General features: G+C 39.1%; 1 protein-coding gene across 9 annotated transcripts in view; it reads left to right on the top strand.

The window, feature by feature from the left end:
• The window catches only part of TMEM164 (transmembrane protein 164), a 232,258-nt gene that overhangs the window by 81,394 nt on the left and 124,392 nt on the right, over positions 1 to 26,472 (top strand). For 7 of the 9 annotated variants that reach the window (XR_002824615.1, XM_023734467.1, XM_023734473.1 and 4 more), the window contains one exon: positions 5,777 to 5,826. Coding sequence is in view for 5 of the 9 variants with exons in the window: in XM_023734467.1 (XP_023590235.1) it covers positions 5,777 to 5,826 (50 nt within the window). In the remaining 4 variants the exon portion in view is untranslated. Of the gene's footprint in view, positions 1 to 5,776; positions 5,827 to 12,565; positions 12,618 to 18,140; positions 23,505 to 26,472 lie in introns of those variants that run through there. The other 2 variants (XM_023734470.1, XM_023734472.1) reach the window with 2 other exon arrangements.

The raw sequence follows: 26,472 nt of genomic DNA on the forward strand, positions 1-26,472 counted from the left end.
GAACTTGAACTTTTTCTATCGGTACTGGCAAGCCATTGAAGGATTCTAAGTGGCAGATCAGAGTGGCATTTTAGATAGATCCCTCTTGCAGGAATGTGCTTAGAGAGACCAGGAGATCAGTGAGAAGATTGTTGCAGTGGTCCAGGGAGAGATGATGAGGGCCTGGGGATATGAGCATTAGTGAATTGAGCTGTAGGACAGACATTGGGCAGCCCAGGGAATTAATCTTCTTTATGGTGGGTAATGGTCATGAACACTTGTCCTCAGAAATCCCCAGATAGCTGTGTGCCATCATAGGCGGTGGAGCCATGAGAACTGAACCCAGAGGGCTGGACCTGGGAAAAAAAATTTTTTTTTTGTTTGTACTTCAGGTGAAGGCTTGCAGAACAAATAGTTTCTCATGAAACAGTAGTACACATATTATTTTATGACATTGGTTAACAACCCCACAACATGTCAACCCTCTAACTTCTCAACCTTTTTTTGGGTGAAAATACACATAGCCAAAGATACACCATTTCAAAAATTTCTACATACACAGTTCAGTGACATTGACTACGCTCTTCCAATTGTGCAGTTATTCTCACTTAAGATGAAGGCTTACAGAACAAAATAGTTTCTCATTTAACAGTTACTACAGATGTTGCCCTATGACAATGGTTAACAATCTCACAACACATCAACAATATCCTTACTCAACCTTGGGTTCCCTATCACCAGCTTCCTTGTCCCCTTCTGCCTTCTGGCCCTTGTGGACCTGGGAAAATTTTGTGTTAGACCAAGGACTATCTCTCTCGTCTCTCTCATCTCTCTCACTCTCTGTTTCTCTTTCATTTAGTTTTCCTGTCCCTTTCACTGCTTGCCTGGCTAGCCTATCATTTAGGGGTGATCTTTGGTGACTGGTGCTCCTTCTTAATTATATTTCTCATAGTACTAACACATCCTCCTGTGAACAAAAGCTGTCTTCTTTAGGTGCTATGAAAGTAGGGTTAGTTCAATCTTATGGTGGGATGGAGCAGAAGTGGATGGGAGGCTGAACAATGATAGCAATGAAGTTGGGCTGATACGACTGTGGGGACAGGAAGCAGAACAAGTGATAGCTGAGAGGTTGGGCAGGGAAGGTGGGACCCTGGAACCAGAGGAGTGGTTCAGAATTAGAGGATGAACTGGGACAGCAGCTGGTGCCTAGATGGGATGCTTAGGAAAGAGTTGAATTTATACATTTCTGGGCAGGAAAACTTTGGAGTAGTACAGGGAACTTCCTGGCGAAGCTGAGAGAGTGAACCTGCGAATTTTTCCATAAAAACCAGCCAGAAAAGACCTCAATTTTATAAGGATTGCAAGAGTCCACCAGGCCTGGGGATGAGGCAGGTTGGAGCTTGTACTCTGAAACCAACCAGTGTAAACGTAATTTTCTGCCCTGTTGAGTTTGTGTTTTGAGGTATCTCATATTGTAGAAAGTAGATCTTGTAAGCTGTTTGGTGGCACAAGTGTGACACTATTAGGGTGACTCCCTGTGTGACATTGGGATCAAAGGACAGGGCTAGAGTCTAAAGAAGGGAAGCCTCCCTGAGGTCTGGTGTGTGTCAGGTGTGAGGTGGTAAGTGCATTGCACTAGGAGGTAGGGGACTTTGTCAGAAAGCTGGTCAGAACCTTTCTCCTCAGTTTCTTCATCTGTAAAATGGGGATTAATAACACAGCCCTGCCTACTTCACAAGTGATGGGAAAGTAGAAATACTTTGTAGCACTTCTCTGTATGCTACCTGCCTGTGCTCTTTTCTTCAGGTGCTGAGCTGGGCAGAATTCAGCATGAATACAAAGTGCCAATTTGGTGCTGGGATATGCTCAGATGCATTCTCATCTTCCTACAGCCCTTGTTTGCATTTCTAAGTGTCCGCTCTTCCCACTCTGTTTGGAGCTGAAGGGATAGTTTAGCTTTCTGTCTGCTAGTTTAAAACACATACTACCAAAATTTGGAGGCGGTTGGAAGCCAACCAAGGAAGAAAGCAGGGATATTCAGACCAAAGCTGGGGGCTCTTGTGACTCATTGGCCCTTGGCCCTCTGAATTAAAATGTTATTTTCATGTGACTCCTTTGGTTAATGGTGCTCATGGATGTGGCTCAAGCATGACGAAGCAGAGAGGTTCAATGTAATAAATCTTTAAAGTTGCTGAAGGAGGCCATGAGTTCGCTTGAAATAGAATATGATGAATTTGGGGTGCTTTTTCAAATCTGCTGATTTGACATATCTACAGATATCTAATTTAAAGATTGCTTCAGAAAGATACCCTCTATCCTGGTAATGGGAATAGATAGGAAAGATGAAAAAGGCCAAAGTGTTGGTTGGGATGACTTGGCCACATGAAAGTAGTTATTGGAAAATCCATTTAGAGTCAAGCCTCAAAGGAAGTTAGATCCATGACTGAATGGAGGTTAATATGATAAGCTACTCTGCCGGGCGGGGACTGGAGGATTGCTCCCTTTAATAGATTCCTGGGCTTCTGGCATAGAGCTTTTGTGGGTCAGAACCAGCCGAATGGAGCAGTTATGGGGAAATCTGCCCTCAAGAATCTGCTCATCCTCTCTTGGCTGTGGATATAGAAAAGCAAGAGTTAACTGTGGGGCCCAGTATTGTATTTTTGCTTCTCTGTTTAGCATGTTGGAAGTGTCTTGGGTATTCCAGAAACTCAGGAAGGCTACTGGCATGACTCTTTGGTGACTCTAGAGAGAAGTATTGAGGACCTTTCCAAGGTGGTTGGGGGGCCCTGTCTGTTCTCTGTATGCTGTAGCTACTGAGTATAGCATTTGATGGGCCTGATGCTGGGTAACTATGTGCAGCCTCCACCTTGGTCCCTTGCCTACGGTGAGTAACTTTACTCCTGGATCAGTGGTAAAGAATACCAGCTTTGTTTATTTCTTACTTGGATTGCTCCTGAGGGGTGGGATGGGGAGTGGGGATAAGTTCATGTTTGGATGATTGAAATTCCAAGTCTGCAATCCTTATCTAAAACTTTTAGGGCCAGATGTATTTCAGAGATCAGTATTTTTTGGATTTTAGAAAGGTAATATAGTACATACGGTGTATTTTACATTTACTCCCAGTGGGGTCTGGGGCAACACCCCATAATAAAATACATTATTATTTCTTTGGAAAAATGTATGCACCATAAGTGGAATAAATAAGATCTGTTAATAGCCTCACATCAGTTGAAGTCAGGTTTTGCTACCAAATTGGCTTTGGAAAAAAAAAATTTACTTTTTAGAGCCTTTTGGATTTGGGGATTGTTGATAAAGGGTTGTAGACCTGTAATTGTCACTGGTTTTATACTTTTAATCAAATCGATCCACAGGGTAAAAGGCACATTCTCGAAGGATATTTCCTGGGAGGGGTTCTTTAATGAGGTATTGTGCAGGTGATGGACTCCTGGCCATGTTCCTTTCAAGACCTTTTCCCTCTTCCATTCTCTTTTCTCTTCCTCTTGGCGGGGATTCAAGCCGGTGTCTTTCCTTATAGATATTTTCCTTACTCTTTCCTTCAAAATGTAGACTGAGAGAACATACACATGACAAAGCCAACAGTCCAGTTTATGTTAATAAGATTCTCAACAAGATGGTAAAACACATCCATGCTTTCTAAATGACACCATTAAATCACCTTAGTCAGCAGGACTGTACAAACATGAGTTTCATTCTGTTGTAAGTGAATGACTACTCACCAAGAGATTGGTGGTTTGAACCCATCCGGAGGTACCTCGGAAGACAGGCCTGATGATCTGTTTCCAAAAGGTCATAGCCTTGAAAACCCTTTGGAGCAGTTCTACTCTGCACACAGGGTTGCCAGGAGTCGAAATCAAAACTCTGTAGCAACTAACAACAACAAAAACAAAAGTCCTGCCCAGTGTCTTTGACCCTATAGTAGTTCAAACCAAGAAAACACCAAACCCGTTGCCACTGAGTTGATTCCGACTCATAGCGACCCTATAGGACGGAGTAGAACTGCCCCATAGGGTTTCCAAGGAGCAGCTGGTGAATTTGAACTGCCGACTGTTTGGTTAGCAGCTATAGCTCTTAACCACTGTGCCACCAGGGCTCCACAGTAGTTCAAACATTATATCTGACTGCCTGTCATCGAATCTCCTGGGGGCATTTGTTAAACATGCTGATTCCTAGGCCTTGGGTCCCAGACTTTTTGAATCAGAATTCCTAATCCGAAAGCCCAGGAATTTGCATGTTTATCAAGTTTGCCAGGGGATTCTTTGTGTCCTCTGACATTTGAAGAAAAACTACTGTGTGGATGAAGGTCAAACTGTCATAGCTGCAGGTTTTAAAAGTCTATGTAATCCTGGCCTACTGTCACACCAAGTAACACGGAATTGATTTGTCTCTTAGAAGGACAAGATTCTTCTGGTTTGATTTGCCCGGGGAGGAGAATAGAAGAGCAAAATCACCCAAGCATGCTCAGAAAGAAACCAATCAAATCAAAGAGAAGTTTGGAGCTTGGGGTAGCAGTATTGATAAGGTTGCCAGATAAAAACAGGACGCCCAGTTAAATTTGAATTTCAGATAAACAATGAATTTTCGTTTAGTATATTCCATGCAATATTTAGGACATCAGTGTACTAAAAAGTTATTTATTTGAAATCCAATTTAACTGCACATCCTGTATTTTTATTTGCTGTATTTGGCAATACTGGGTATTGATAAATCTACCTTGCCCTGTGGGAAGCAAACCAGATGGCATTTGTGTACTTGTCCCATGCTCAGAATCTATTTTCACTTGCCCTGGCCTAAAAGCTTCTAAGACTGGCTACTTGTGTTATATTGAAGTTGAAGAGTTGAAAAATTGAGTCAAATTGAGTCTTGTTCTAAAGGTTAAGAGGAGGTGTTCTAGAGGCTAAAAGGGCCTGTCTTAGTTATCTAGTGCTGCTATAACAGAAATACCACAAGTGGGTGGCTTTAACAAACAGAAATTTATTTTCTCACAGTTTAGGAGACTAGAAATCTGAATTCAGGGTGCCGGCTTGAGGGGAAGGCTTTCTCTCTCTGTTGACACTGGAGGAAGGTCCTTGTCTCTTTTAGCTCCTTCTCCTGGGTGATCTTCATGTGGCTTGGCATCTCTCTTCCCCCATCTCTGCTCTGCTCGCTTGTTTAATCTCTTTCATATCTCAAAAGAGATTGACTCAAGATACACCCCACACTAGTCTTGCCTCATTAACATAACAAAGACAACCCATTCCGAAATGGGATTATAACCACAGTCATAGAGGCTAGGATTTACATCACATATTTTGGGGGGACATAATTCAATTAATAACAGGGCCTATGAAAAATGTTTGAAACTTAGCTTAAGAAAAGCTCTTCCCATCTCCTACCCCCAAAATACATTTTCTCTTTCTCTCTGTTATGTATGTACATATGTATATATAAAACATGTTGCCCTTGAGTCGATTCTGACTCATAGCGACCCTGTAGGACAGAGTAGAACTGCCCCATAGGGTTTCCAAGGAGCAGCTGGTGGATTTGAACTGCCGACCTTCTGATTAGCAACCGAGCTCTTAACCACTGTGCCACCAGTGCCCCATATATACCGTACATGTGCCTATGCAAACACAAATGTATACTTTGGAAAACTACGTGCTTACCTTTATATTTTTTATATTACTTTTTTATGTTAGAGTTTTTGTTATTTTTTAATTTTTTCCTTGAATATTAAAGTAGCATGGACTCACTGTGTCCAGCGTTTCTCTTGATAACCGTGCTTCTTTTTCAATTGCAGATCTTTCTCCTGGCCTGCCCTCCATGTCGAGGAGCTATCGTTGTCTTCAAGTAAGGGAAAATTGTTTTTTTGCTCTGTTGTCATTGCTGTTCAGACTGTTTGATAATAAAAGGTGATGAGTACATTGCTGTGAACACCTTGGGCTTGAACCGCTTTTTCTCTGGGCTTTCTCCAGGGACAGAAAAGTCTATGAGGGCCCAATGAAACAGGGAAGTGTAGTATATGGAGATCTGGTTTTTGTCAAGCCCTTAACACACCTTTTAAGCAATCCTTGGAAGATTGCTGTCCTAAAGTTTTGCTTGAGAGCAGGCTGGGGGCCAGAGAGCTTCCCTCTCCTCTCAAGAATCTTTGCATTGTGATCCTACCGCTCCACTGAGGATTTGGTTCTTCACTTTGAAGGGCATTCTTGTGTTTTTATTTTTTTTAAAGTATAAATTAAAATGGGAAGAGAAAAATATCACCTTGTATTACAAGTCTTGACTTTCTTAAAAATGTTGTTGTTGTTAGGTGCCATTGAATTGATTTCGTCTCATGGCAACCCCATGTGTTTTGGAGTAGAACTGCCATAAAAAAACTATAGGGTTTTCAAGGCTGTAATCTTTAGGGAAGCAGATCATCAGGTCTTTCTCCCGAGGTACCTCTGGGTGGGTTCAAACTGCCAAACTTTTGGTTACCAGCTGAGCACTTAACTGTTGTGCCACCAGGCCTCCTTTTCTTAAAAGTAGCAAGTATCAAATTCATTAAAGTATATAGCAGGAAATCGTGTTTATTTGAAGGTAAATTTTGCATAAATGAAATTCTCGAGAGTCCCAGAACCCTCCTTTTAACTGTGAGTCGTGACCATTTCACTTATCAGACCTTTTATTAGAGTTGTTAATGAGAAGCTAAATCGACCAAATTACTCTCATCTCTTTTCCCCTTTCCCTGGCCACCATTTTGGAGCTGTTCACGAGCAGTGAAATGGCCGCTAGCCAGAGGGAGAGAACAGGAAGTAAAGAGCCTAGCAGATCCTTGGATAATTGAGAGCGGTGTAAATGGCTTTCTGATTTACTTAAGTCATTAAAGCGTTAGGTAGGGAAAAAAACTACCCCATTTGCTGCTTCAAATAGCCACTTAGTCTCTTGCCTTAGGTGAGTAACTTTCTGCCGGGTGAGGGGTAATGGATACTGATGTCATATATTTCTTACTTGGACAGCTCCTAAGGGGAAGGGGTATTTAACCTTGTTTCCCTCCCTTGATTTTCCAAAATGAGCTCAATTATTCAGTATAATGTTTTTAAAGTAACATTTATTGGTTTTATGTCATTATTATGAAAATAACAAATTCTTATTTTAGAAAATACAGAGACACATAAAGAAGAAAATAAACATTGTCCGTAATTCAACTCCAAGAGATAATTTTGGCTATTTCCTTTCCTTTTTTAATAAGCAGAGATCATATTGTATAGTTTTCGCAGTGTATCTTTTCTAAATTTAATTTATTTATATGTTTCTATACATATAGAAATGTATTAATATGATTGCTGAATTTATTTTATGTGGTGAAAGTATATATATAACAAAATATTTGCCAATTAAACAATTTTTACATGTATAATTCAGTGGCATTGGTTATATTCATAATGTTGTGCAACCATTACCACTGTCCTTTTCCAGCTTATTCCACCACCATTAACAGAAACTGAATTTATAGTTTTCTAGTGTTCCTTTTTTTTTTCTTTTCCTATTTTGTCTCCTTGCAGTCCCCTTTTCCACTCATCCCTGCATGTTACCTAACCAGTATGTATCTTTCTATATTTTTCTCCATGCTTATATAATCATATATATACATTCAGGTTCACACATACACATATAGGGTTTTGGAATTTTTTGTTCTTCTTCATTGTTGTTTTATAAAAGTGGAATTTTATTATATATATTTTAATACATCTTTTCTCATTCAAACATATTTCATGGAAATCTATTAAAATCAGTTGGTATAGCTCTTACTTTTTTTAAAGACTGCAAAATATTTCATAGATGAACAACAATTTATTTAGCCATTCCCCTGTTAATGAACATTTACTTTGTTTCCAGATTTCTGTCAATGCTGAAATAAATATTGCGCATATGCCTTTACATACTGGTGCTTTTGATGAACATTTACACACACACATACGTGTATATATGTATATATATATATATACACACACATATGCACATATGTATACATATACATATGTATGTGTATATATATATATATTTGTTGCTGTTATTAGCTGTCATCGAGTTAGCCCCTGACTCGTGGCAACCCCATGTATAATGGAATGAAACACTGCCTGGATACATGTGTATCTTTTATGTATATATGTTATCTTTTATATACCTACATGCATACATATGAATGTTAACAGATGGTGTCATATTGATTTACAAAAAAAGGCTGTTACACTTCACATTCATTTTTGTATGTAATGTATAATGTATGAGAGTATTCTTTATTTCACCACCAGCAATAGGTGTTATGATTCTTTTATAATTTTGACAACCTAATAGGTGTATTTTCTTGGCTACTAGTGAATTTCAGCATTATTTCATGTTTTTTTTTGGTCCAATTAAATTTGCTCTTCCTGAATTGTTTATTCATATCATCTACCTATTTCTGTAGGTTGTTTATATTTTTCTTAATTTGTAAGAACTTTGTATATCTTACATACTGACCCTTTGTCTGTCATCACAGTTACAGTTATCTTTACCAAATCTTTGTTTATGTATTGTCTTTGCTTATGGATATTTTCCATGTAAATTTTTAAATTTTTACATATCCAAATGTGGCTCTTTTCTTTTATAGCTTCTGGATTTCTAGTCCCAGTTAAGAAGCTCTAGCCCACCTCTAGATTTTATGTTGTTGTTGCTGTTGCGTGCTGTCAAGTCGACTTTGACTCATAGCAACCCCGTGTGACAGAGTAGAACTGCCCCATAGGGTTTTCTAGGCTGTAATCTTTATAGGAGCAGATCACTAGATCTTTTCTCTTGCAGAGCAGCTGGTGGAGTCCAACCACCAACCTTTTGGTTAGCAGCCGAGTGCTTAAACATTGTGCCACCAGGGCTGTTTATATATCTATATCTATATACATCACTGAGTCGATTCCAACTTACAGTGACCCTGTAGGACAGAGTAGAATTGTCCTATAGGGTTTCCAAGGAGCAGCTGGTGGATTCAAACTGCCAGCCTTTGGGTTAGCGGATGTACTTCTTTACCACTGTGCCACCAGGGCTCCATATAATCTAAATTTTCTTGGCAGATTAAAAGCATTATATTTGTCTTATCCATCTAGAATTTATTTTTATATATGGTATGAGGTATATAGTATATGGTATGAGGCATAGTTTTGTTTTCTTAAAGATGACTAACCAGTTGTGCTAGCATAATATATTCAGTAATCCATATTTTTCCTGTGAACTGAACTACCACCTTTGTCATCTATTAAAATTTTTGTATAATGGGATCTACTTATGGATTCTGTTTTATCTACCATATTTTTTATGCAAATAACACGCACCTTCTGCATTTGTTTGCCAGCCTTGCCCTCCCCTCCGCCACTAGGTATTTTTGTAAGCGCACTGTTGCTAATTTTTTTTTTTTTTTTACCAGCAACATGTGGAAGAGGATTGGCACGGAGGCACTTGTGAGGGTGCCTCGAAGGGGGAGGGCGCGGCCGGCAAACAAATGCAAAGGTTGCACATTATTTCATAAAAATACAGCATTTGTCAATTTGTGTACCAGAATTATATTAATTTGATTGCATTAGTTTTTAGAATATTTTTCTTGGCTATTCTTGGGTATTTTTTAAATACATATACAAAATTTAAGATCACTTTTATTCACCCTCCCTGAAAAAAAAAAACCCTATTGGGATTCTAATTAGAATTGCATTAAATATATATTTTAGTTTTGTGAGAATTGATTCTTTAGTTATATCGCTTTTTTATCTAAGAAATGGTATTTCTTTTTATTTGTTCAGATCTCGTTTATTCCTAACTATTTGACTGCTTTTTTTGTCTTTACGAGTAGACTATTTTTTCCCCTTTATATTCCTAAGTGCTTCTTTCTAGAATAAAAAAGGTTATTGATTTTTAAATATTTATCTTATACCTAACTCTCTTACCAAATTCTCTTGTTAGTTCTATTAAATTTTTATTTTAGCTTTCTCTCTTCTTTCCAGTGGTTACAGCAGTTATTTCATTTTCTTAATCTTATTGCATTTGCTAGAAACTCAAAGAATTAAATAAAAATGGTGCTGGTGGGGCCACTCTGTCTAGAGCTGATTTTAAATTTAAATATTTCTGTGTTTCTCTAGTTAGAATAATAGTTACTGTTGGTATTTGTTGAATAGTCTTATTTTAAATAGTTTTCTCATTTACTTAGAGATTTTTACAAATGCAGTGGTTGCTATATTTTATCAATTCGTTTTTCGTTTTTTCTCATTTTAAGTTTCTGATACAAATGAGATTTTCTGGTTTTGAACTACGCTTACATTACTGAAATAAGTCCTGTTGGTCATAGTATATTATTATTTCGATACATTGCTGGATTTTATTTAGAACCTTACTTCAATATTCATAAGTGAGATTGGAGTCAGGTTTTTTTTTGTTTTTTTGGTATTCACTTTATCAGGGTAAAGGATTAAAGTTACGCTGGGCTGCATAGAATGTACTGCAGAATGATTCTTCTTTTTCTGTGACCTGGAATACTTTAAATACTCTGAAAACTTATGTGTCCTTTAAAGGTCAGATAAAACTCAGCTGTGAAGGCTCTCTGGACTTGATGACTTTTTCAGTGGTAGGCCCTTAATCACCTTCTCACATCTTCTGTGGTAAAACATTTACTCAAATCTTCTTGAGTCAATTTTGGTAGTTTGTATTACGCTGGGAAATTATTCATTTATTCTGAATTTTCAAATTTGTTGCCAGAAATTTAGTTGAGCATGTAATATCTAATTATTTTATAATTAAAAAAATCTTTTCTCATCTGTAGTCATGTCTCCTTTCTTGGACTTAACTCTTGTCTGTTTTTGTGTTTTCTCTTTTATATTTTAGTCAAGTTAGTGAACACTTTATCTATTTTATTGGTCACTTCATAGGACCAGGTTTTAGATTTAGTTGTCCTTTTTACCTTAGTTTATTTGTGCTTTCTACTTAGTTTTCAACTTTTATCTTTATTAATTCTGTCTTCCTGTTTTTTGCCTAATCTCTGAAGATGAGTATTTATTCCTTTACTTTTTTCTTCTTTAATCATAGTTTTCTATTCTGCTTTGCTCATTTATGATATCACAAGTATTTCCCCATTTTATTACAAACTCTATCCACATCATTTAAAAAAATAAACTTTGTATTTTGAGATAATTATAGATCCACATGCAGTTCTACAGAATAATACAGAGAGATCCCATGTATCCTTTACCCATTTTCCCCTAAGTGGTATCATCTTTCAAAACTATACAATACTGGAAAGCGTAGCCCCTGGATTCTCTATCAGCCCAGAACTAAAACAATTTTCAAGCCCAACTCTTCAGACAAAAGTTGGACTGGACTGTGAGACATAAAATGATACTCATGAAGAGTGTGCTTCTTAGCTCAAGTAGATACATGAGGCTAAATGGGCAGCTTCTGTCCGGAGATGAGGTGAGAAGGCAGAGAGGGTTAGGAGCTGGTTGAATGGATGCTGGAAATCAGGGGTGGAAAGGAGGAATGTGCTGTCACAGTAAGGGGAGAGCAATTAGGGTCACATAACAATGTATGTATAAATTTTTGTATAAGAGACTAACTTGAAATGTAAACTTTCATTTAGACTACAACAATAAACAACAACCAAAAAAAGAAATACACAACCAGTCAAAAAAAAAAAAAACTATACAATAACGCAGCCAGGACATTGATATCGATACAGTCAAGGTACAGAACATTTCCATCACCACAAGGATTTCACCTGTTGCTCTTTTATAGCCACACCACTTCCTCCCACTCCCACCCACTTCCCTGACCTCTGACAACCATTAATCTGTTCTCCATCCCTATAATTTTGTCATTTCAGGAATGTTACATAAATGGAATCATATATACTTTGAGATTGACTTTTTTTCACTTAGGATAATTCCCTAGAATTATGATGAGTTTTTATGATACACATCATTTTTAATGGCTGCATATTATTCCATTGTGTAGAAATACCATGTGTAGTTTGAAGTTAAAACCTAGTATTCCAGAAAGTAGACAACTCTAAAGTAATAACACTACCTTATATTAGTATTGCTTTTTACTGTTTTCAAAATACTTTGTCTTAAGTTACCTCATCTCATCCTTAAAATCATACTGTGAGATAGGGAATACATTATCCATACTATGAATAAAACAGTTAAGGCCAAGAAAAATGAAATAACTTGGCTAAGATTACATAATGGCAGAATCAGGATTTCTATTCCTCCTTCTCCTGCTAATGCTAATAAGGCTTACTGTGTGCCTAGGCACTATGGAAGGCACTTAACATAGCTTGTGTTATTTAATCCTTCCAACAAACCTGTGTGGTAAGTACTAATACTATCCCCATTTACAGCAAGAAAACTGAGGCTTGGAAAGTTTAAGAAACTTAAGTGGCTCATGAGTGGTGCAGGTGGGATTTGATGCAAGGTGTGTCTGACTCCAGAGCCTGTGTTCCTAATCACTACCTTGTATTGCTTAAATGAATATTTTCTGCTACTCTTATTATTTGAAGTGTTGAAACCCTGAAAGCATCCTATTTAAAATTCCATAGATCTCAGTATACACCGATGGACATTCCTGTGGTCTTTATGCCGGATTGTTCTGTGAGTTCACTGAATAGCCAGTATACCCATATCTTATTTTCTCTACAGGCTCTTTTCTGTGCCAGCCATGTATGAGTTTATCAGTATCCCAGCTAAGCAGGGGCTGCTATGTTCTTCATGTACACATGCCCAGTCAATGCAAGAAAGGAGTATGGTGGGCACAGTAGGCTGCATGCCCCATGCTGGGCAGGGGCTGGCAACTCTCTTTGGGATGGGAAAGGGGCAGGGCTCTCCACAGGGCTTCCATGGTACACTTGACAAGGGGGAATGATGGTTCCCCAGTGTTCTGGCTGGGTCCCAGAGTACATCATTTATGTGTACCTCAGTTGACATGTGACTTGCTAAGCCCTGCTGCTGGAAAGGCTGCCTCTGCCTAAAGCATGCATCCAGGACATGAAACTAAGTTTGGAAGTGGCTTCTACCTAGACTACCACGCAACAGCCGTAGGCATGGTGCTCTTTTGATGTCTACCTCCAACTCCTAGTATTTTTATATAGGTCTGTTTCTCTTCTTGTTCATTTGCATGAGTTTTATATTTTTAAAGAATGTTAATCCTTTATCACCTTTCCAGTAAATGTTTTTCTCAGTTTGTCTTTTAACTTTAAAAAAATTTTATATCATTTTTTATGGTAGCAAAAGATATATATAGCATACAATTTGCCATTTTAAGAATTTTTAAGTGTAAAATTCAGTGGCATTAATTACATTTACAATGTTGTATAGCTATCTTCACTATCTATTTCCAAAAGTTTTTATCATCCCAAACAGAAACTCAGTATCTGTTAAACAATAATTCCCCATTCTTCTCTCCTTCAGACCCTGGTAACCAATAATAAACTTTAGTCTGTATGCATTTGCCTATTCTAGATATTTCATATAAGAAAAAAAAAAAAAACCCAAAACCAAACCTATGCCGTCCAGTCAATTCTGACTCATAGCAACCATATAGGAGAGAGTAGAACTGCCCCGTAGGGTTTGCAAGGAGTAGCTGGTGGATTTGAACTGCTGACCTTTTGGTTGCAGCCAAGCTCTTAACAATTGTGCCATAAGAGGGATCATTTAATGTTTATCTACTTGTATCTGGCTTATTTCATTCAGCATAAAGTTTTCAAGGATCATCTATGTCATAAAATATATCAGAATTTCATTTCTCTTTATGGCTGAATAATATTCCATTGTATGTATGTACCACATTTTGTTTATCCTTTCATCTCTTGATGGACACTTGGGTTGTTTACACCTATTGACAGCAATACATAAGTTTTCCAGTTTTTCCACATCCTCGCCAACACGTTATTGTCCGTTTTTATTATTATTATTATTATAGCAATCCTAGTGGGGGTGAAGTGATACCTCATTGTGGTTTTGATTTGCATTTCCCTAATGTGTAGTGGTTAAGAGCTACAGCTGCTAACCCAAAGGTGGAGAGTCCGAGTTCACCAGGCACTCCTTGGAAACTCTACAGGGTAGTTCTTCTCTGTCCTATAGGGTGGCTATGAGTTGGAATCGACTCGACGGCAGTGGGTTAGTTTTCAGTTAATGGTTAATGATGTTGAGCTCTTTCATCCATTTATATATTGTTTTGGAGAAATCTTATTCAAGTCCTTTGTCCATTTTTTAATAGACTTTGTTGCATTTTTGTTGTTGAGTTGTAAGAATTTTAATACATTCTGGATAATAGACCCTTGTCAGATATTTGTTGTTGTTGTTAGGTGCTGGCAAGTCCATTCTGACTCATAAAGACCCTCTGTACAACAGAACGAAACACTGCCCCATCCTGTGCCATCCTCACAATCGTTGCTATGTTTGAGCCCATCATTGCAGCCACTGCGTCAATCCGCCTCGTTGAGGGTCTTCCTCTTTTTTGCTGACCCTCTATTTTACCAAGCATGATGTCCTTCTCCAGGGACTGGTCCCTCCTGATAACATGTCCAAAGTACGTAAGACGAAGTCTCGCCATCTTCACTTCTAAGGAGCATTCTGGCTGTACTTCTTCCAAGACAGATTTGTTCCTTCTTCTGGAAGTCCATGGTATATTCAGTATTTAAAGGCATCAGTTCTTTGATTTCCCTATTTGTTGTCCAGCTTTCACATACATATGAGGTTGTTGAAAATGCCATGGCTTGGGTCAGGCACACCTTAGTCCTTAAAGTGACATCTTTGCTTTTTAACACTTTAAAGAGGTCTTTTGTAGCAGATTTGCCCAGTGCAACGCGTCATTTGATTTCTTGATTGCTGCTTCCATGGGCGTTGATTGTGGATCCAAGTATAATGAAATCCTTTACAACTTCAATCTTTTCTCCATTTATCATGATGTTGCTTATTAGTCCAATTGTGAGGGTTTTTGTTTTCTTTATGTTGAGGTGTAATCCATACTGAAGGCTGTGGTCTTTGATCTTCATTAGTAAGTGCTTCAAGTCCTCTTCACTTTCAGCAAGCAAGGTTGTGTCATCTGCAAAATGCAGGTTGTTAATGAGTCTTCCTCCAATCCTGATGCCCCATTCTTCTTCATATAGTTCAGCTTCTCGGATTATTTGCTCAACAGACAAATTGAATAAGTATGGTGAAAGGATACAACCCTGATGCACACCTTTCTTGACTTTAAACCACACAGTATCCCCTTGTTCTGTTCAAACAACTGCCTCTTGATCTATGTACAGGTTCCCCATGAGCACAGTTAAGTGTTCTGGAATTCCTGTTTGCAATATTATGCATAATTTGTTACGATCCACACAGTCAAATGCCTTTGCATGGTCAATAAAACACAGGTAAACATCTTTCTGGTATTCTCTGCTTTCAGCCAAGAGCCATCTGACGTCAGCAATGCTATCCCTTGTTTCATGCTGTCTTGTGAATCGTGCTTGAATTTCTGGCAGTTCCCTGTCTATGTACTGCTGCAACTGCTTTTGAATGATCTTCAGCAAAATTTTACTTGTGTGTGATATTAATGATATTGTTTGATAATTTCCATGTTCTGTTGGATCACCTTTCTTTGGAATGGGTACAAATATGGATCTCTTCCAGTTGGTTGGCCAAGTAGCTGTCTTCTAAATTTCTTGGCATAGACAAGTGGGTACCTCCAGTGCTGCATTTGTTTGTTGAAATATCTCAATTGGTATTCCATCAATTCCTGGAGCCTTGTTTTTTGCCAATACCTTCAGTGCAGCTTGGATTTCTTCCTTCACTGCCTTTGGTTCTTGATCATATGCTACCTCCTGAAATGGCTGAACATCGACCAATTCTTTTTGCACGCGTCTGTCAGTTTGTTGTACTGTGGTGGCTTGCAAGTTACTTGATGCTGGAAGCTATGACATCGATATTTCAAATGCCAGTAGGATCACCCTTGGTGGACAGGTTTCAGCTGAGCTTCCAGAGTAAGTCAGACTAGGAAGAAGGACCTGGGGGTCTACTGAAAAAATTAGCCAGTGAAAACCTTATGAATAGCAGCAGAACATCGTCTGATATAGTTTTGGAAAATGAGCCCCTCAGATTGGAAGGCACTCAAAATATGACTGGGGAAGAGCTGCCTCCTCAGAGTAGACCTTAATGATGTGGGTGGAGTCAAGCTTTTGGGGCCTTCATTTATTGATGTGGTACAACTCAAAAGGAGAAGAAATGGCTGCAAACATCCATTAATAATAGGAACGTGGAATGTAGGAAGTATGAATCCACAAATTGGAAATCGTCAGAAACGAAATGGAACACATAAACATCAATATCCTAGACATTAGTGAGCTGAAATGAACTGGGATTGGCCATTCTGAATTGGACAATCATTTGGTCTACCATGCCGGGAATGACAAATTGAAGAGGAATGGCCTCGCATTCATCGTCAAAAAGAACATTTCAAGATCTATCCTGAAGTACAATGCTGTCAGTGATAGGATAATACCCATATGCCTACAAGGAAGACTAGTTAATATGACTATTTTTCAAATTCACACACCAACCACTAATGCCAAAGATGAAGAAATTTGAAGATTTTTACCAACTTATGCAGTCTGAAATTGATAATTACTAGATATAAGTTATGTGATTTCCATATATTTTCTCCCATTCTGTGGATTTTCCCTTCACTGTTTTGATATGTCCTTTGATACACAAAAAGGTTTTAATTTTGATAAAGCCCAGTTTATCTATTTTCCATTTTCTTGCTCATGCTTTTGGTGCCAAATCCAAAGTCGTGAAAATTTACCCTTATGTTTTCTTCTAAGAGTTGTATAGTTTTAGCTCTTTTACTTAGGTTGTTGATCCATTTCGAGTTAATTTTTTTATATGATGTGAGGTAGGGGTCCAGCTTCATTCTTTTGCATGTGGAGATCCAGTTGTCCCAGCACCATTTGTTGAAGAGACTATTCTTTCCCCATTGAATGGACTTGGCACCCTTGTCAAAAATCAATTGACCATAGACATACGGGTTTATATCTGGACTCTTGATTCTATTCCATTGGTCTGTATGTCTGTCCTTATGCCAGTACCATACTGCTATGATTTCTGTCACCTTCTAGTAACTTTTGAAATTGAGAAGCATGAGTCCTCCAAGTTTGTTCTTCTTTTTCAATATTTTTTTTGCTATCCAGGGCCCCTTGCTATTCCATGTGAATTTGAGAATCATCTTTTCCATTTCTGCAAATAAGGCTGTTGAAATTTTGATAGGGATTGCATTTAATCTGTAGATCATTTTGGGTAGTGTTGACATCTTAATAATACTAGCCTTTTAGTTTTTTGATGATGCTTTTGATGTACCTTTGTTTTATATTGTGATTGGTCAGATCTATTGATTTCCAAACTCCCTTCTACTATGGTAATTTCCCCTATCACTTTTATGCTTGAAAAGACTTTTCCCATTTTAAGATCAGATAGACAATCTAGTTTCTTTTAAACAATACTTTAGAGATTTAATTGGTCATTCCACCTAAAGTTTGTTTGTGAATAGTATGAAATAGGGGTATAACTTATATTTTCCCCAAATATTTAATAATTTATTGTAGCACCAATTGTTGAATAACTATTTCCCCATGATTATTGCTACTACATGTTTATCATATACTTATGCTAGGGTTCCTTTTTCAGCTCCTTGTACTATTCCATTGATCTTTCTGATTAGGTTTTCCACCTGTTTTGTACTCTTTTATTTGCAAAGGCTGATAGGCAGATTTTCCTTTGCCATTCTCCCTAGCCTACTACTTCACCCACACTTTCTTCTTTGGTAGTCTCAGCTTGCTTTCTTTCTTTTTTTTTTCTTCTAGATGAACTTAGAATATTTTTGCTAGGTTTTCCTCAAAATTCTGTATTTAGAATCCTATTTGGATATTGATTGGAATATCTTTAAACCTAGAATTTCATTTGGGAAGAGTTAACATCTTCACAAAATTGAGTTTCCTTATCCAGGAAAAGTCATGGTATATTTCTTAATTTATTAAAGATTTTTTAATATTCCTCAGTGGTATGTATTTGTCTGTCTGTCTATCTGTCCATCCATCCATCCATCCATCCATCCATCTACCCATCCATCCACCCATCCACTCACACATCCACCCACACATATATAATCTCCCCCACATATTTCTCATCAAGATCATTCTTGGATAGATTGTAGCTTATGATATCATTGTGAATGGATGCTTTTATTTATTATATTTTCAGACTAGTTATTACTGATACATGGGAAAGATTTTGATTTTGTATGCTTATTTTATATTTGGCCGACATGCTTTCCTTTTTTTTTTTTCTTATAGTTTTTCACTTGTTTCACTTGGATTGTTTTGGAAATTAATCATACTAACTCCCGAATGATAACTTTATCTCCTTTCAAAGAGCAAAACTTTTTTTTTTTTCCTGTTTCAAGCCTGGTTGTATTTGCTAGAAGTTTCAGGACAATGTTAAATAATAGTGGTGCTAGTAAGAGTCCTTGTCTTGTTGCTGATTTTAATGTAACTGTCTGAAGAGTTTCCTTATTGACTCTGATGTTGGCTGTTGGCTTAAGTTAGATGTTCTTTATTATGTTAAGGAAGTATCTTATTCTTAAATTATCAAGTATTTTTAAAAAAAACTCAGGCATGGTTGTTGAACTTAGCTAATGTTTTGGGAATCTATTGAGAGATTTATTTGTGTTTTTTTCTTTTGATCTTCTAAAGTGTCTACGTCTGTCCGTCTTCTCTCATTCTAGAAAATCCCACACTTACGACCCCAACTAAAGGATGTCTTTATGTGTCTGTGGATGCCTTCTCTGACACACACCAACTCTAAATATACTTTCTGACACAAACTGCAAATGCAGTTCTTCTGACCCTAACCACTGGAGCAAGTTAAAAGGCATAATCCTCCAGACTGCCAAGTCTCCCCAAGACTTCAGATGCCAGTTGCAAGTTTGGAGGTCGTCAGAGCCCTCTCACTTCTTACCTGCTTGCTAGAAATTTGGGGATTCCCACTACCTTGTCAGGTTTAATAATTTGTTAGAATGACTCACAGAACTCAGGAAAGTGACATACTTACTGTTATCCTTTTATTATAGGAAAAAGGATACAAATGAAGGGACACATAGGACAAGGTCTAGGAGTGTCCCCAGTGTGGAGCTTCCATGTCCCAGGGGACTCTCTACCCTTTCCCATATATTGACGTCTGTCACGTACCAGGAAGCTTACCTGAACTTCAGTGTCTAGAGTTTTTATTGAGGTTTTAATATGTAGGTATGATTGATTGAATCATTGTCCACATGGTTGAACTCAACCTCCAGGCACCGCCCCCCCCACATCAAAGGTTGGACTGATGTTACCTGGTGGGTCTTTTTGGTGTGCTCAGCCATAGCTAAGAGTCACCTTGTTAGCGTAACAAAGATTCCAGTCACTCAAAATTCCAAGAGTTTAGAAGTTACTCTCAGAAACCAAGAACAAAGACCACATTCTTTGGGTAAAGTTAATTGTACATCCCATACCTACTCATTTGGCATGTTATATTAATAGATTTCCTAATATCAACCTTTGTTGGATTTCTGAGATAAATTTTCCTTTTCCTCTGCATATTTGGGAGAGACTCAATTTTGGTTTCTATACTATGAATTTCATTGATTTTGCTCTTTGCCAGTTCTGATGTGAATTTTAATTCTGCTCTTACAATATTAATTTCTTGTAATTTGTCCTTGCTTCACTGAGCTCTCTTTTCACCTCAGCTTGTCTTTCCATCTCAGTGTTGTATTCTAATGGCTTTGTATTGCTGTTTCATACAGTCTGTTTTCTTGCATGCTACTGAGGTTGCAGACAGTTTTCTAAATATTTTTTCTTGTTTCTATAATAAATTCAGACATTTGAGCCTCCTCCAAGTCTTTAGAATGACACATTTCCCTTGTGCTGCCAGGGTTTCATAGGAACCGTGGTTTTTGTGTGTTTGTGCATATTAAAAGGATTAGCAGTTGTTTGTCAAAGACAGGGTGTGTGGATTGCCTTTGGCTCTGATCACATTCTCTTTGGTGTTGGTTGGAACCCCTTTTCAGTTCCACAATTGCCAGGCAGCTTGATGCATATAGCTTCTAGCCCAATTCCCAGTGTCTAGTGGCTATTCGTCTAGTGGTTTCTGCCGGATAGTTGTTGAGTCTTCTACTCCTATTACTGGGTTCTGTCATACTCTAAACATATAAAGTATGTGAAAAACTACAGTCTCTTACATGCATACTACTGGATTTTACTTATGAAGACTACCACTCCCAGTATGCAATGTGGCATCACCAATTCCACCACTTCTGCCCTATTGATATTTGGTAGTTGGAGTCTTCAAATGGATGTAGACCAGTTTGGGGTGAGGTGCTGTGAGGTGTGGGATCACCTTGCAGAATGCCATTTGGCCTTTGGTTTTGGCTCCTGAGAGCTGGACCAACATCTGAGGCTGATGAGTGGGGGCTATCCAGTGCGAGGGGGACTCCTGGGGGCCTGATGCTGACTAAACCTCATGACGCATGATGTAATCTATCATGGCCATGTGGGGAGGCCAATAAACATTGTAGAATATGGAGGCTCAGAGAGCTTCCTGGTTAGTGACCATGCAGGAGAGACGGTAGCATGTCCCTCTTTGCGACATGTGAAGCTCCATGTTGTGACCTCTCCCAGACTTCACCCTATGTGTCTCTTCATTTGCATCCTTTTTTTGTTATATTAAAGCTGTTATCACAGGTATGGTATCTCCTGTGAGCTCTGTGAATCATTCCAGCAAATTATCGGACCCAAGGGAGCAGGGGAGCCAGCTGGCCTGAAGTGGAGGAAGTCATGTGGACTCCTGGGCTTGTGGCTGGTAGCCTGAGGGGGTAAAGGAAAACCCCAGGTTTGGGGCTGGCTGGTCTGAAGGTACAGGAGTCATGTGGACTCCCTAACTTGCAGCGGGTACCCATTGACCCAGCCCTGGATGGCTGGGGATAAGAGAGAGAAGTGCTGTGTGGGCAGCTGGCCTCTGAACTGAACGGGGAAAGGAAGGTGAGAGTTTTATAGGACACAGCTGGCATGTGGAGTGGGATTTGTTATCTACCTTACACTTTGGTATCAGAGGTCAGTGATCTTAGTCTTCCTGGACTGGTTTGCACAATTGGTGCAGTGAGCAGGGTTAGGTAGCGAGCACTTCTGACAGTGCAGGTAGAATTGTTGATTGCCGCTGCAAGCAGTAGCCATGTAGTGGAGGAATGACTACCCAGTTTTCTGATTACTAGATGGACTCAACCGTGGGGCTGACAGTGTGGGAAGGACTCAGAGTTTTCTTGTCTTCTTTCAGATTTGTAGGAGCTGCTGTTTTATGAGGCTAAGCATGCATGGATTGGTCACAGGTTATTTTTTTCTCATTTCGGCATCAGCCTTATTGTTAATGGAGAGTTCTCCCAAATTCTGGTAATAGGATGAGCATCAGTTTAAGTTTTCAATGTTTTGGGAGAGTTTTATCTTTCTCTGTATCTTCATAGGTATTTTAGTGGGAATTTAGGAGAAGCGGTGTTAATGGCTGCTAACCAGGTACCATTTTAAACTAGAAGTCCGTTGTATATTTTGATTTAGAGCAGGGGTCAGCAAACTTTTTCTGTAAAGGATAGTGAATAGGCTTTGCAGGCCATAGGATCTACTTTGTAATTACTTAAGTGTCGTAGTAGTATGAAAGCAGCGTAGACAATACATAAACAAATTAATGTGGTTGTGTTCCAATAAAACTTTATTTACAAAAACAGGAGGGCCATAGTTTGGTGACTCTGAGTTTAGAGGAATTAGATCTATCACACAGAAAGAGTGTCTGTTCATCTGTGTAGGAAATTACATGTGTACAATAGGACAGTGACCCTGTTAATAAGCTAGAAGACCGTGGAAAAGGTTTTGTAAGTATTTAAAATGAGTACCTTAGTGAGAGGGGAGTGGATCCTGGAAAGTTGCAATTGATCCTGAAGACATCATCCCATGGTTTTTAGGGATGAGGTACACAGAGTTCATATTCCCACTTTTTTGTGTAAGGATTAGAGCAGAGATTTTCTCCTTCTCTTGAATCTTGGGAAACCTCTGCAGCTGTCTTAAACATTTCTGTCAGATGTCACGTAAAAGCCAGCTAGTTCTTCCTTCTTGTTTATAGTACAGTTGGTGACTATTGACACTTCCTGCAGATGATCTGTTCTCTTTCCAAGGCTAGAAAATCCTAACTTTTTAGTCATTAACCACATCAGACTCACGAGGGGAAAAGAGCAACCACCAGTCTGAGTCAGATGTTTCTGCAGCCTCCATGCTAAGATTCTTGTGCCATCAGGACTCACTTATCAACTAGAGACCTGGACCTCTCACATCTGGAAACAGTGCTGCCTTCACGACCCTAACTTTCTCTCAGTGGCTGTGGAAAGGATACTGCTTACTTTCCAGCTCTGACCAAGATCTGTAAAGACTCTAAACTCCAACTATGGTCTCCCATCTGCCCAGTGGGGACAGATCTCTAGTGCGTATGATGTTCTGAGAGCAGTGGCAAGGTCCAAGGTCTGCCTTTCTAAAGCTGGAAGAAAGCTAAGATCTCCCCATTGCAGCTGATAGGTGGAGCTGGGGTTGGAGAAGCCACCAGTCCTGTAAACTGCAGGCTTGTGTCTAGAAGTAGCCTTGGGGCAGCACAGGGGGGTTCAGAGTTTCCTGATCTCTGTGTTAAGTCTGTTACCCAGGCTGACGGAGGGTGTTGTCACATGGTGGAATGCACTTACCTCACTTCCCTTCTCAGTCTCCGTGTATCCTACCACCATAGACGCCTCAAAATGCAGTCAGCCTCTTAGTTTCAGCTTGCTCTTTGGTGTACTGTTTGCTATTTGTAGAGGGTGAAATTCTTGGTTACACAGGGGGTTGGGAGCCTCTTAGAAAAGCCAACCTTTTGGGACTCTCCTGTCTCTGACATGGGGTATTCTTGAAGGAATAGTTAAAGGGAAAGGGAATGGTTGTTAAAGTTTCCCAGGCTTTGGGTTGTGATCAGACAATTTACCTGCCTTGTGAACACCTACCACTTAACATTACGGGTTATCCAAGTGTGTGCAGCTAGGGTGGGGAAACTCATGGAGTGAGTCACTTGAGCAGTGCAGTTTGAATGGTAGGGAACTCTTCCTCCACCCCACCACGGTAAGGAAAGTGCAGAACACAGAGAGCTGGCGTGCACCCTCTGCCTCAGGAAGTGTACGGTGGCCTCTCTGTCTTCACTGAGTGACGAAGTCCTTAAATCTGCTCATTTTCGTGTGCACATGGAAAGGAGTGGATCCGTGATGCAAGCGGGATTATTTGGTCATGAATATCTGCTGACTCAGTCTGGAGAGGCCTTTGAAGGAGATGAGATGAAATTTCATCTGTGCTGCAGAGAGCAGGAAGTACATTGCTGGATGGAGAGAGGACTGTAGGCCAGGTGTAAGCCAAGGTAGGTGAGGGAAGCATGGGGATGGGTGAGGGGAATTGGGATAGCCTGCCGTGTGATCTTGGCATTGTGAGATTGATATCCCATTGGCCTTTGGGCTACATGATATTATGAGAGTTCAGTAGCCTCGTGGCCCTCTCTTTTTCTAGATCCTGTTCTTATATTCTCACATTTTTTTAAACAACATGACTTTCCCCCAGAGAGACTCAGATCTCTGGGACTGCCCTGAGGTTTTGAGATGGGCTCAGGTTGGATCTTCTGTGTCCTAATGTCTTGGAGTGGTTTAACCATCTCAGTACCTCCTTTCCCAGTGTTAATCAGATCATATGCTCTGAAACCTGAGGGATTCTGAGCTGAGAGTGGTTGTTGGGGTCATTTGATGTTAAAAAGTAGCAGTCCTTTGGTATCTGTGTCTAGGAGGTGGCTGCTTTTTGGCTTAACATTGAACTCCTTATTGAAAAAGGTGTTTGGGATCCTGTCTCTGACCTGAACAGCCTTAGTAAGACTCAGCTCTTGGCAATGGAGAGAAAACTCTGCATATGAAATGCTGCAGATTTAAAAGTGAAAGAGTCCAGGTACCTAGAAAATCCATGTTAAGCAACAATTCAAGGAGACAAATTTCCTTGTTTTTTTTTTTTTTAACGCAGAATGATGCTCAGGTGTCTGCTTTTCTAAGTAGCATGTAATTGACAAGTTGCCTAAATGCCTAGAAGAAGGAAGAAGCTTTTAGGTTGTTCACAAGTCTCTTCCCCTTCCATACACGTACAGAAGCTACCCTCCTCCCACATACATATATTCAATTCCGTTTGCTCCTGGAAGCTTTGTCTTCTGTGCCCTTGGGCCAAACTTGCCGATTCAATATTTTCATTGCCCAAAATCCTCTCTTGGAAGTTCTCTGTAAAGGTTTCCAGAACAGGACTGCTTTTATTTATTTATTTTTCCTCCTGGGCTGCTCTGCTTTATTCAGATAGCTTCTCTCATCTGGAGAAGCATGGAAAGTAGTACTCAGCAGATGAATGGAGACTGATCAGCTCATCCAAACCTTGTAGAAGCCAAATGAGGAATCTACTATGCCATATATTGGGCAAAAATCAGTTCTAGAAAAAAAGCAGTACAGCATAATAGACAAGGTTTGGGCAAGGTCTGTACAAGCTATGCAGTGGATAATGAAGGATTGTTGTTGTTGGGTGCTGTCGAGTTGATCCTGCCTCATAGAGACCCCATGTGACAGAGTAGAACTGCCCCACTGGGTTTTCATGGCTGTAATCTTTATGAAAGCAGATTGTCAGGTCTTTCTCCCGCGGAGCCACTGGGTAGGTTCGAACCACTAACCTTTCTGTTAGCAGCCGACTGCTTTACTGTTGTGCCACCAGGGATCTTAACAAAGGAAATAGGAATTATTCTCATTATAAAAATAATCCATGCTCATTGTAAGGAAAAAAAATCAACTATTACAGAAAGCAATAAAGAAGAAAGGAAAAATAACTGATAATTCCACTGTTAATATGTTGGTATAATTTCTTCACAGTCTTCTGTGTGTATATACCCATTTTTAAAAAACAAAACTGGGATTACTCTATATATACTGCTTTGTAATATGTAAAAAGTTAACATATCATGCTTTTTTCCCACATCATTAAATATTCTTCTAAAAATGATTTCTAATGACTGCATAGTATTCCATCATTTGGATGAACATAATGTATTTAAATTGTGCTCTGTTAACATTTTGTTGTTGTTGTTGTTCGATAGATAATGTTTTGAAGGGTTCTTAAATGTTGTTAAGTGCCATTGAGTTGGTTCCCATTCATAGCAACCCCACGTACGACAGAACAAAACACTGCCCGGTCCTGTGCCATCCTCACAGTCGTTGCTATGTTTGAGCCCATTGTTGCAGCCACTGTGTCAGTCCATCTCGTTGAGGGTCTTCCTCTTTTTTGCTGACCCTCTACTTTACCAAGCATGATGTTCTTCTGCAGGGACTGGTCCCTCCTGATAACCTGTCCAAAGTACATGAGACGAAGTCTCGCCATCCTAGCTTCTAAGGAGCATTCTGGTCGTACTTCTTCCAAGACAGATTTGTCTGTTCTTCTGTCAATCCATGGTATATTCACTATTCTTTGCCAACACCATAATTCAAAGGCATCCATTCTTCTTCAGTCTTCTTTATTCATTGTCCAGCTTTTGCATGCATATGAGGCAACTGAAAATACCATGGCTTGGGTAAGGTGTACCTTAGTCCTCAAAGGTTTTAAACAAAGGGCTTAAATAGTACAGTAGAATTAGATGGCGTAGTTGTAGTTGTGGTTCTGCTACTTCCTAGCTCTGTGACCCTTAGCTTCCATTTCTTTATTTGTAAGAGAATGCTATTAATTGTGACTGCCTCACTGGATGATTGTGACAATTAAATGAGCTGTTCCATGTAAACCTCTTAGCATGGCCTAACGTATACTAAGTACTCAATAAATGTTAACAATACTATATAGCATTATTCTTTTTTTTTATTTTTTTTATTGTACTTTAGATGAACGTTTACAGAACAAATAGTTTCTCATTAAACAGTCAGTATACATATTGTTTTATGACATTGGTTAAGAACTCCACGAGGTGTCAACACTCCCTTCTCGACCTTGAGGACCTTTTTTTTGGTGAAAATATACATAGCCAAAGTTACACCATTTCAAAAGTTTCTACATGTATAATTCAGTGACATCAATTACGTTCTTCCAGCTGTGCTGCTATTCTCAATATCCTTTTCCAAATTATTCCATCACCATTGTCTTCAACTCACTGTCCCCTAGGCTTCGTATCAAACCTTTTGAGTTGCTGTTGTCAGTGTGATCTCACATAGATAATTCTATTTTTTTTTGTACCTTAGATGAAGGTTTGCAGAACAAATAGTTTCTCATTAAACAGTTAGTACACATATTGCCCTATGACAATGGTTAACAACCCCATGACATGTCAACAC

This window comes from Trichechus manatus, unplaced genomic scaffold, assembly GCF_000243295.1.
Source record: "Trichechus manatus latirostris isolate Lorelei unplaced genomic scaffold, TriManLat1.0 scaffold00068, whole genome shotgun sequence".
Classification (NCBI taxonomy): domain Eukaryota; kingdom Metazoa; phylum Chordata; class Mammalia; order Sirenia; family Trichechidae; genus Trichechus; species Trichechus manatus.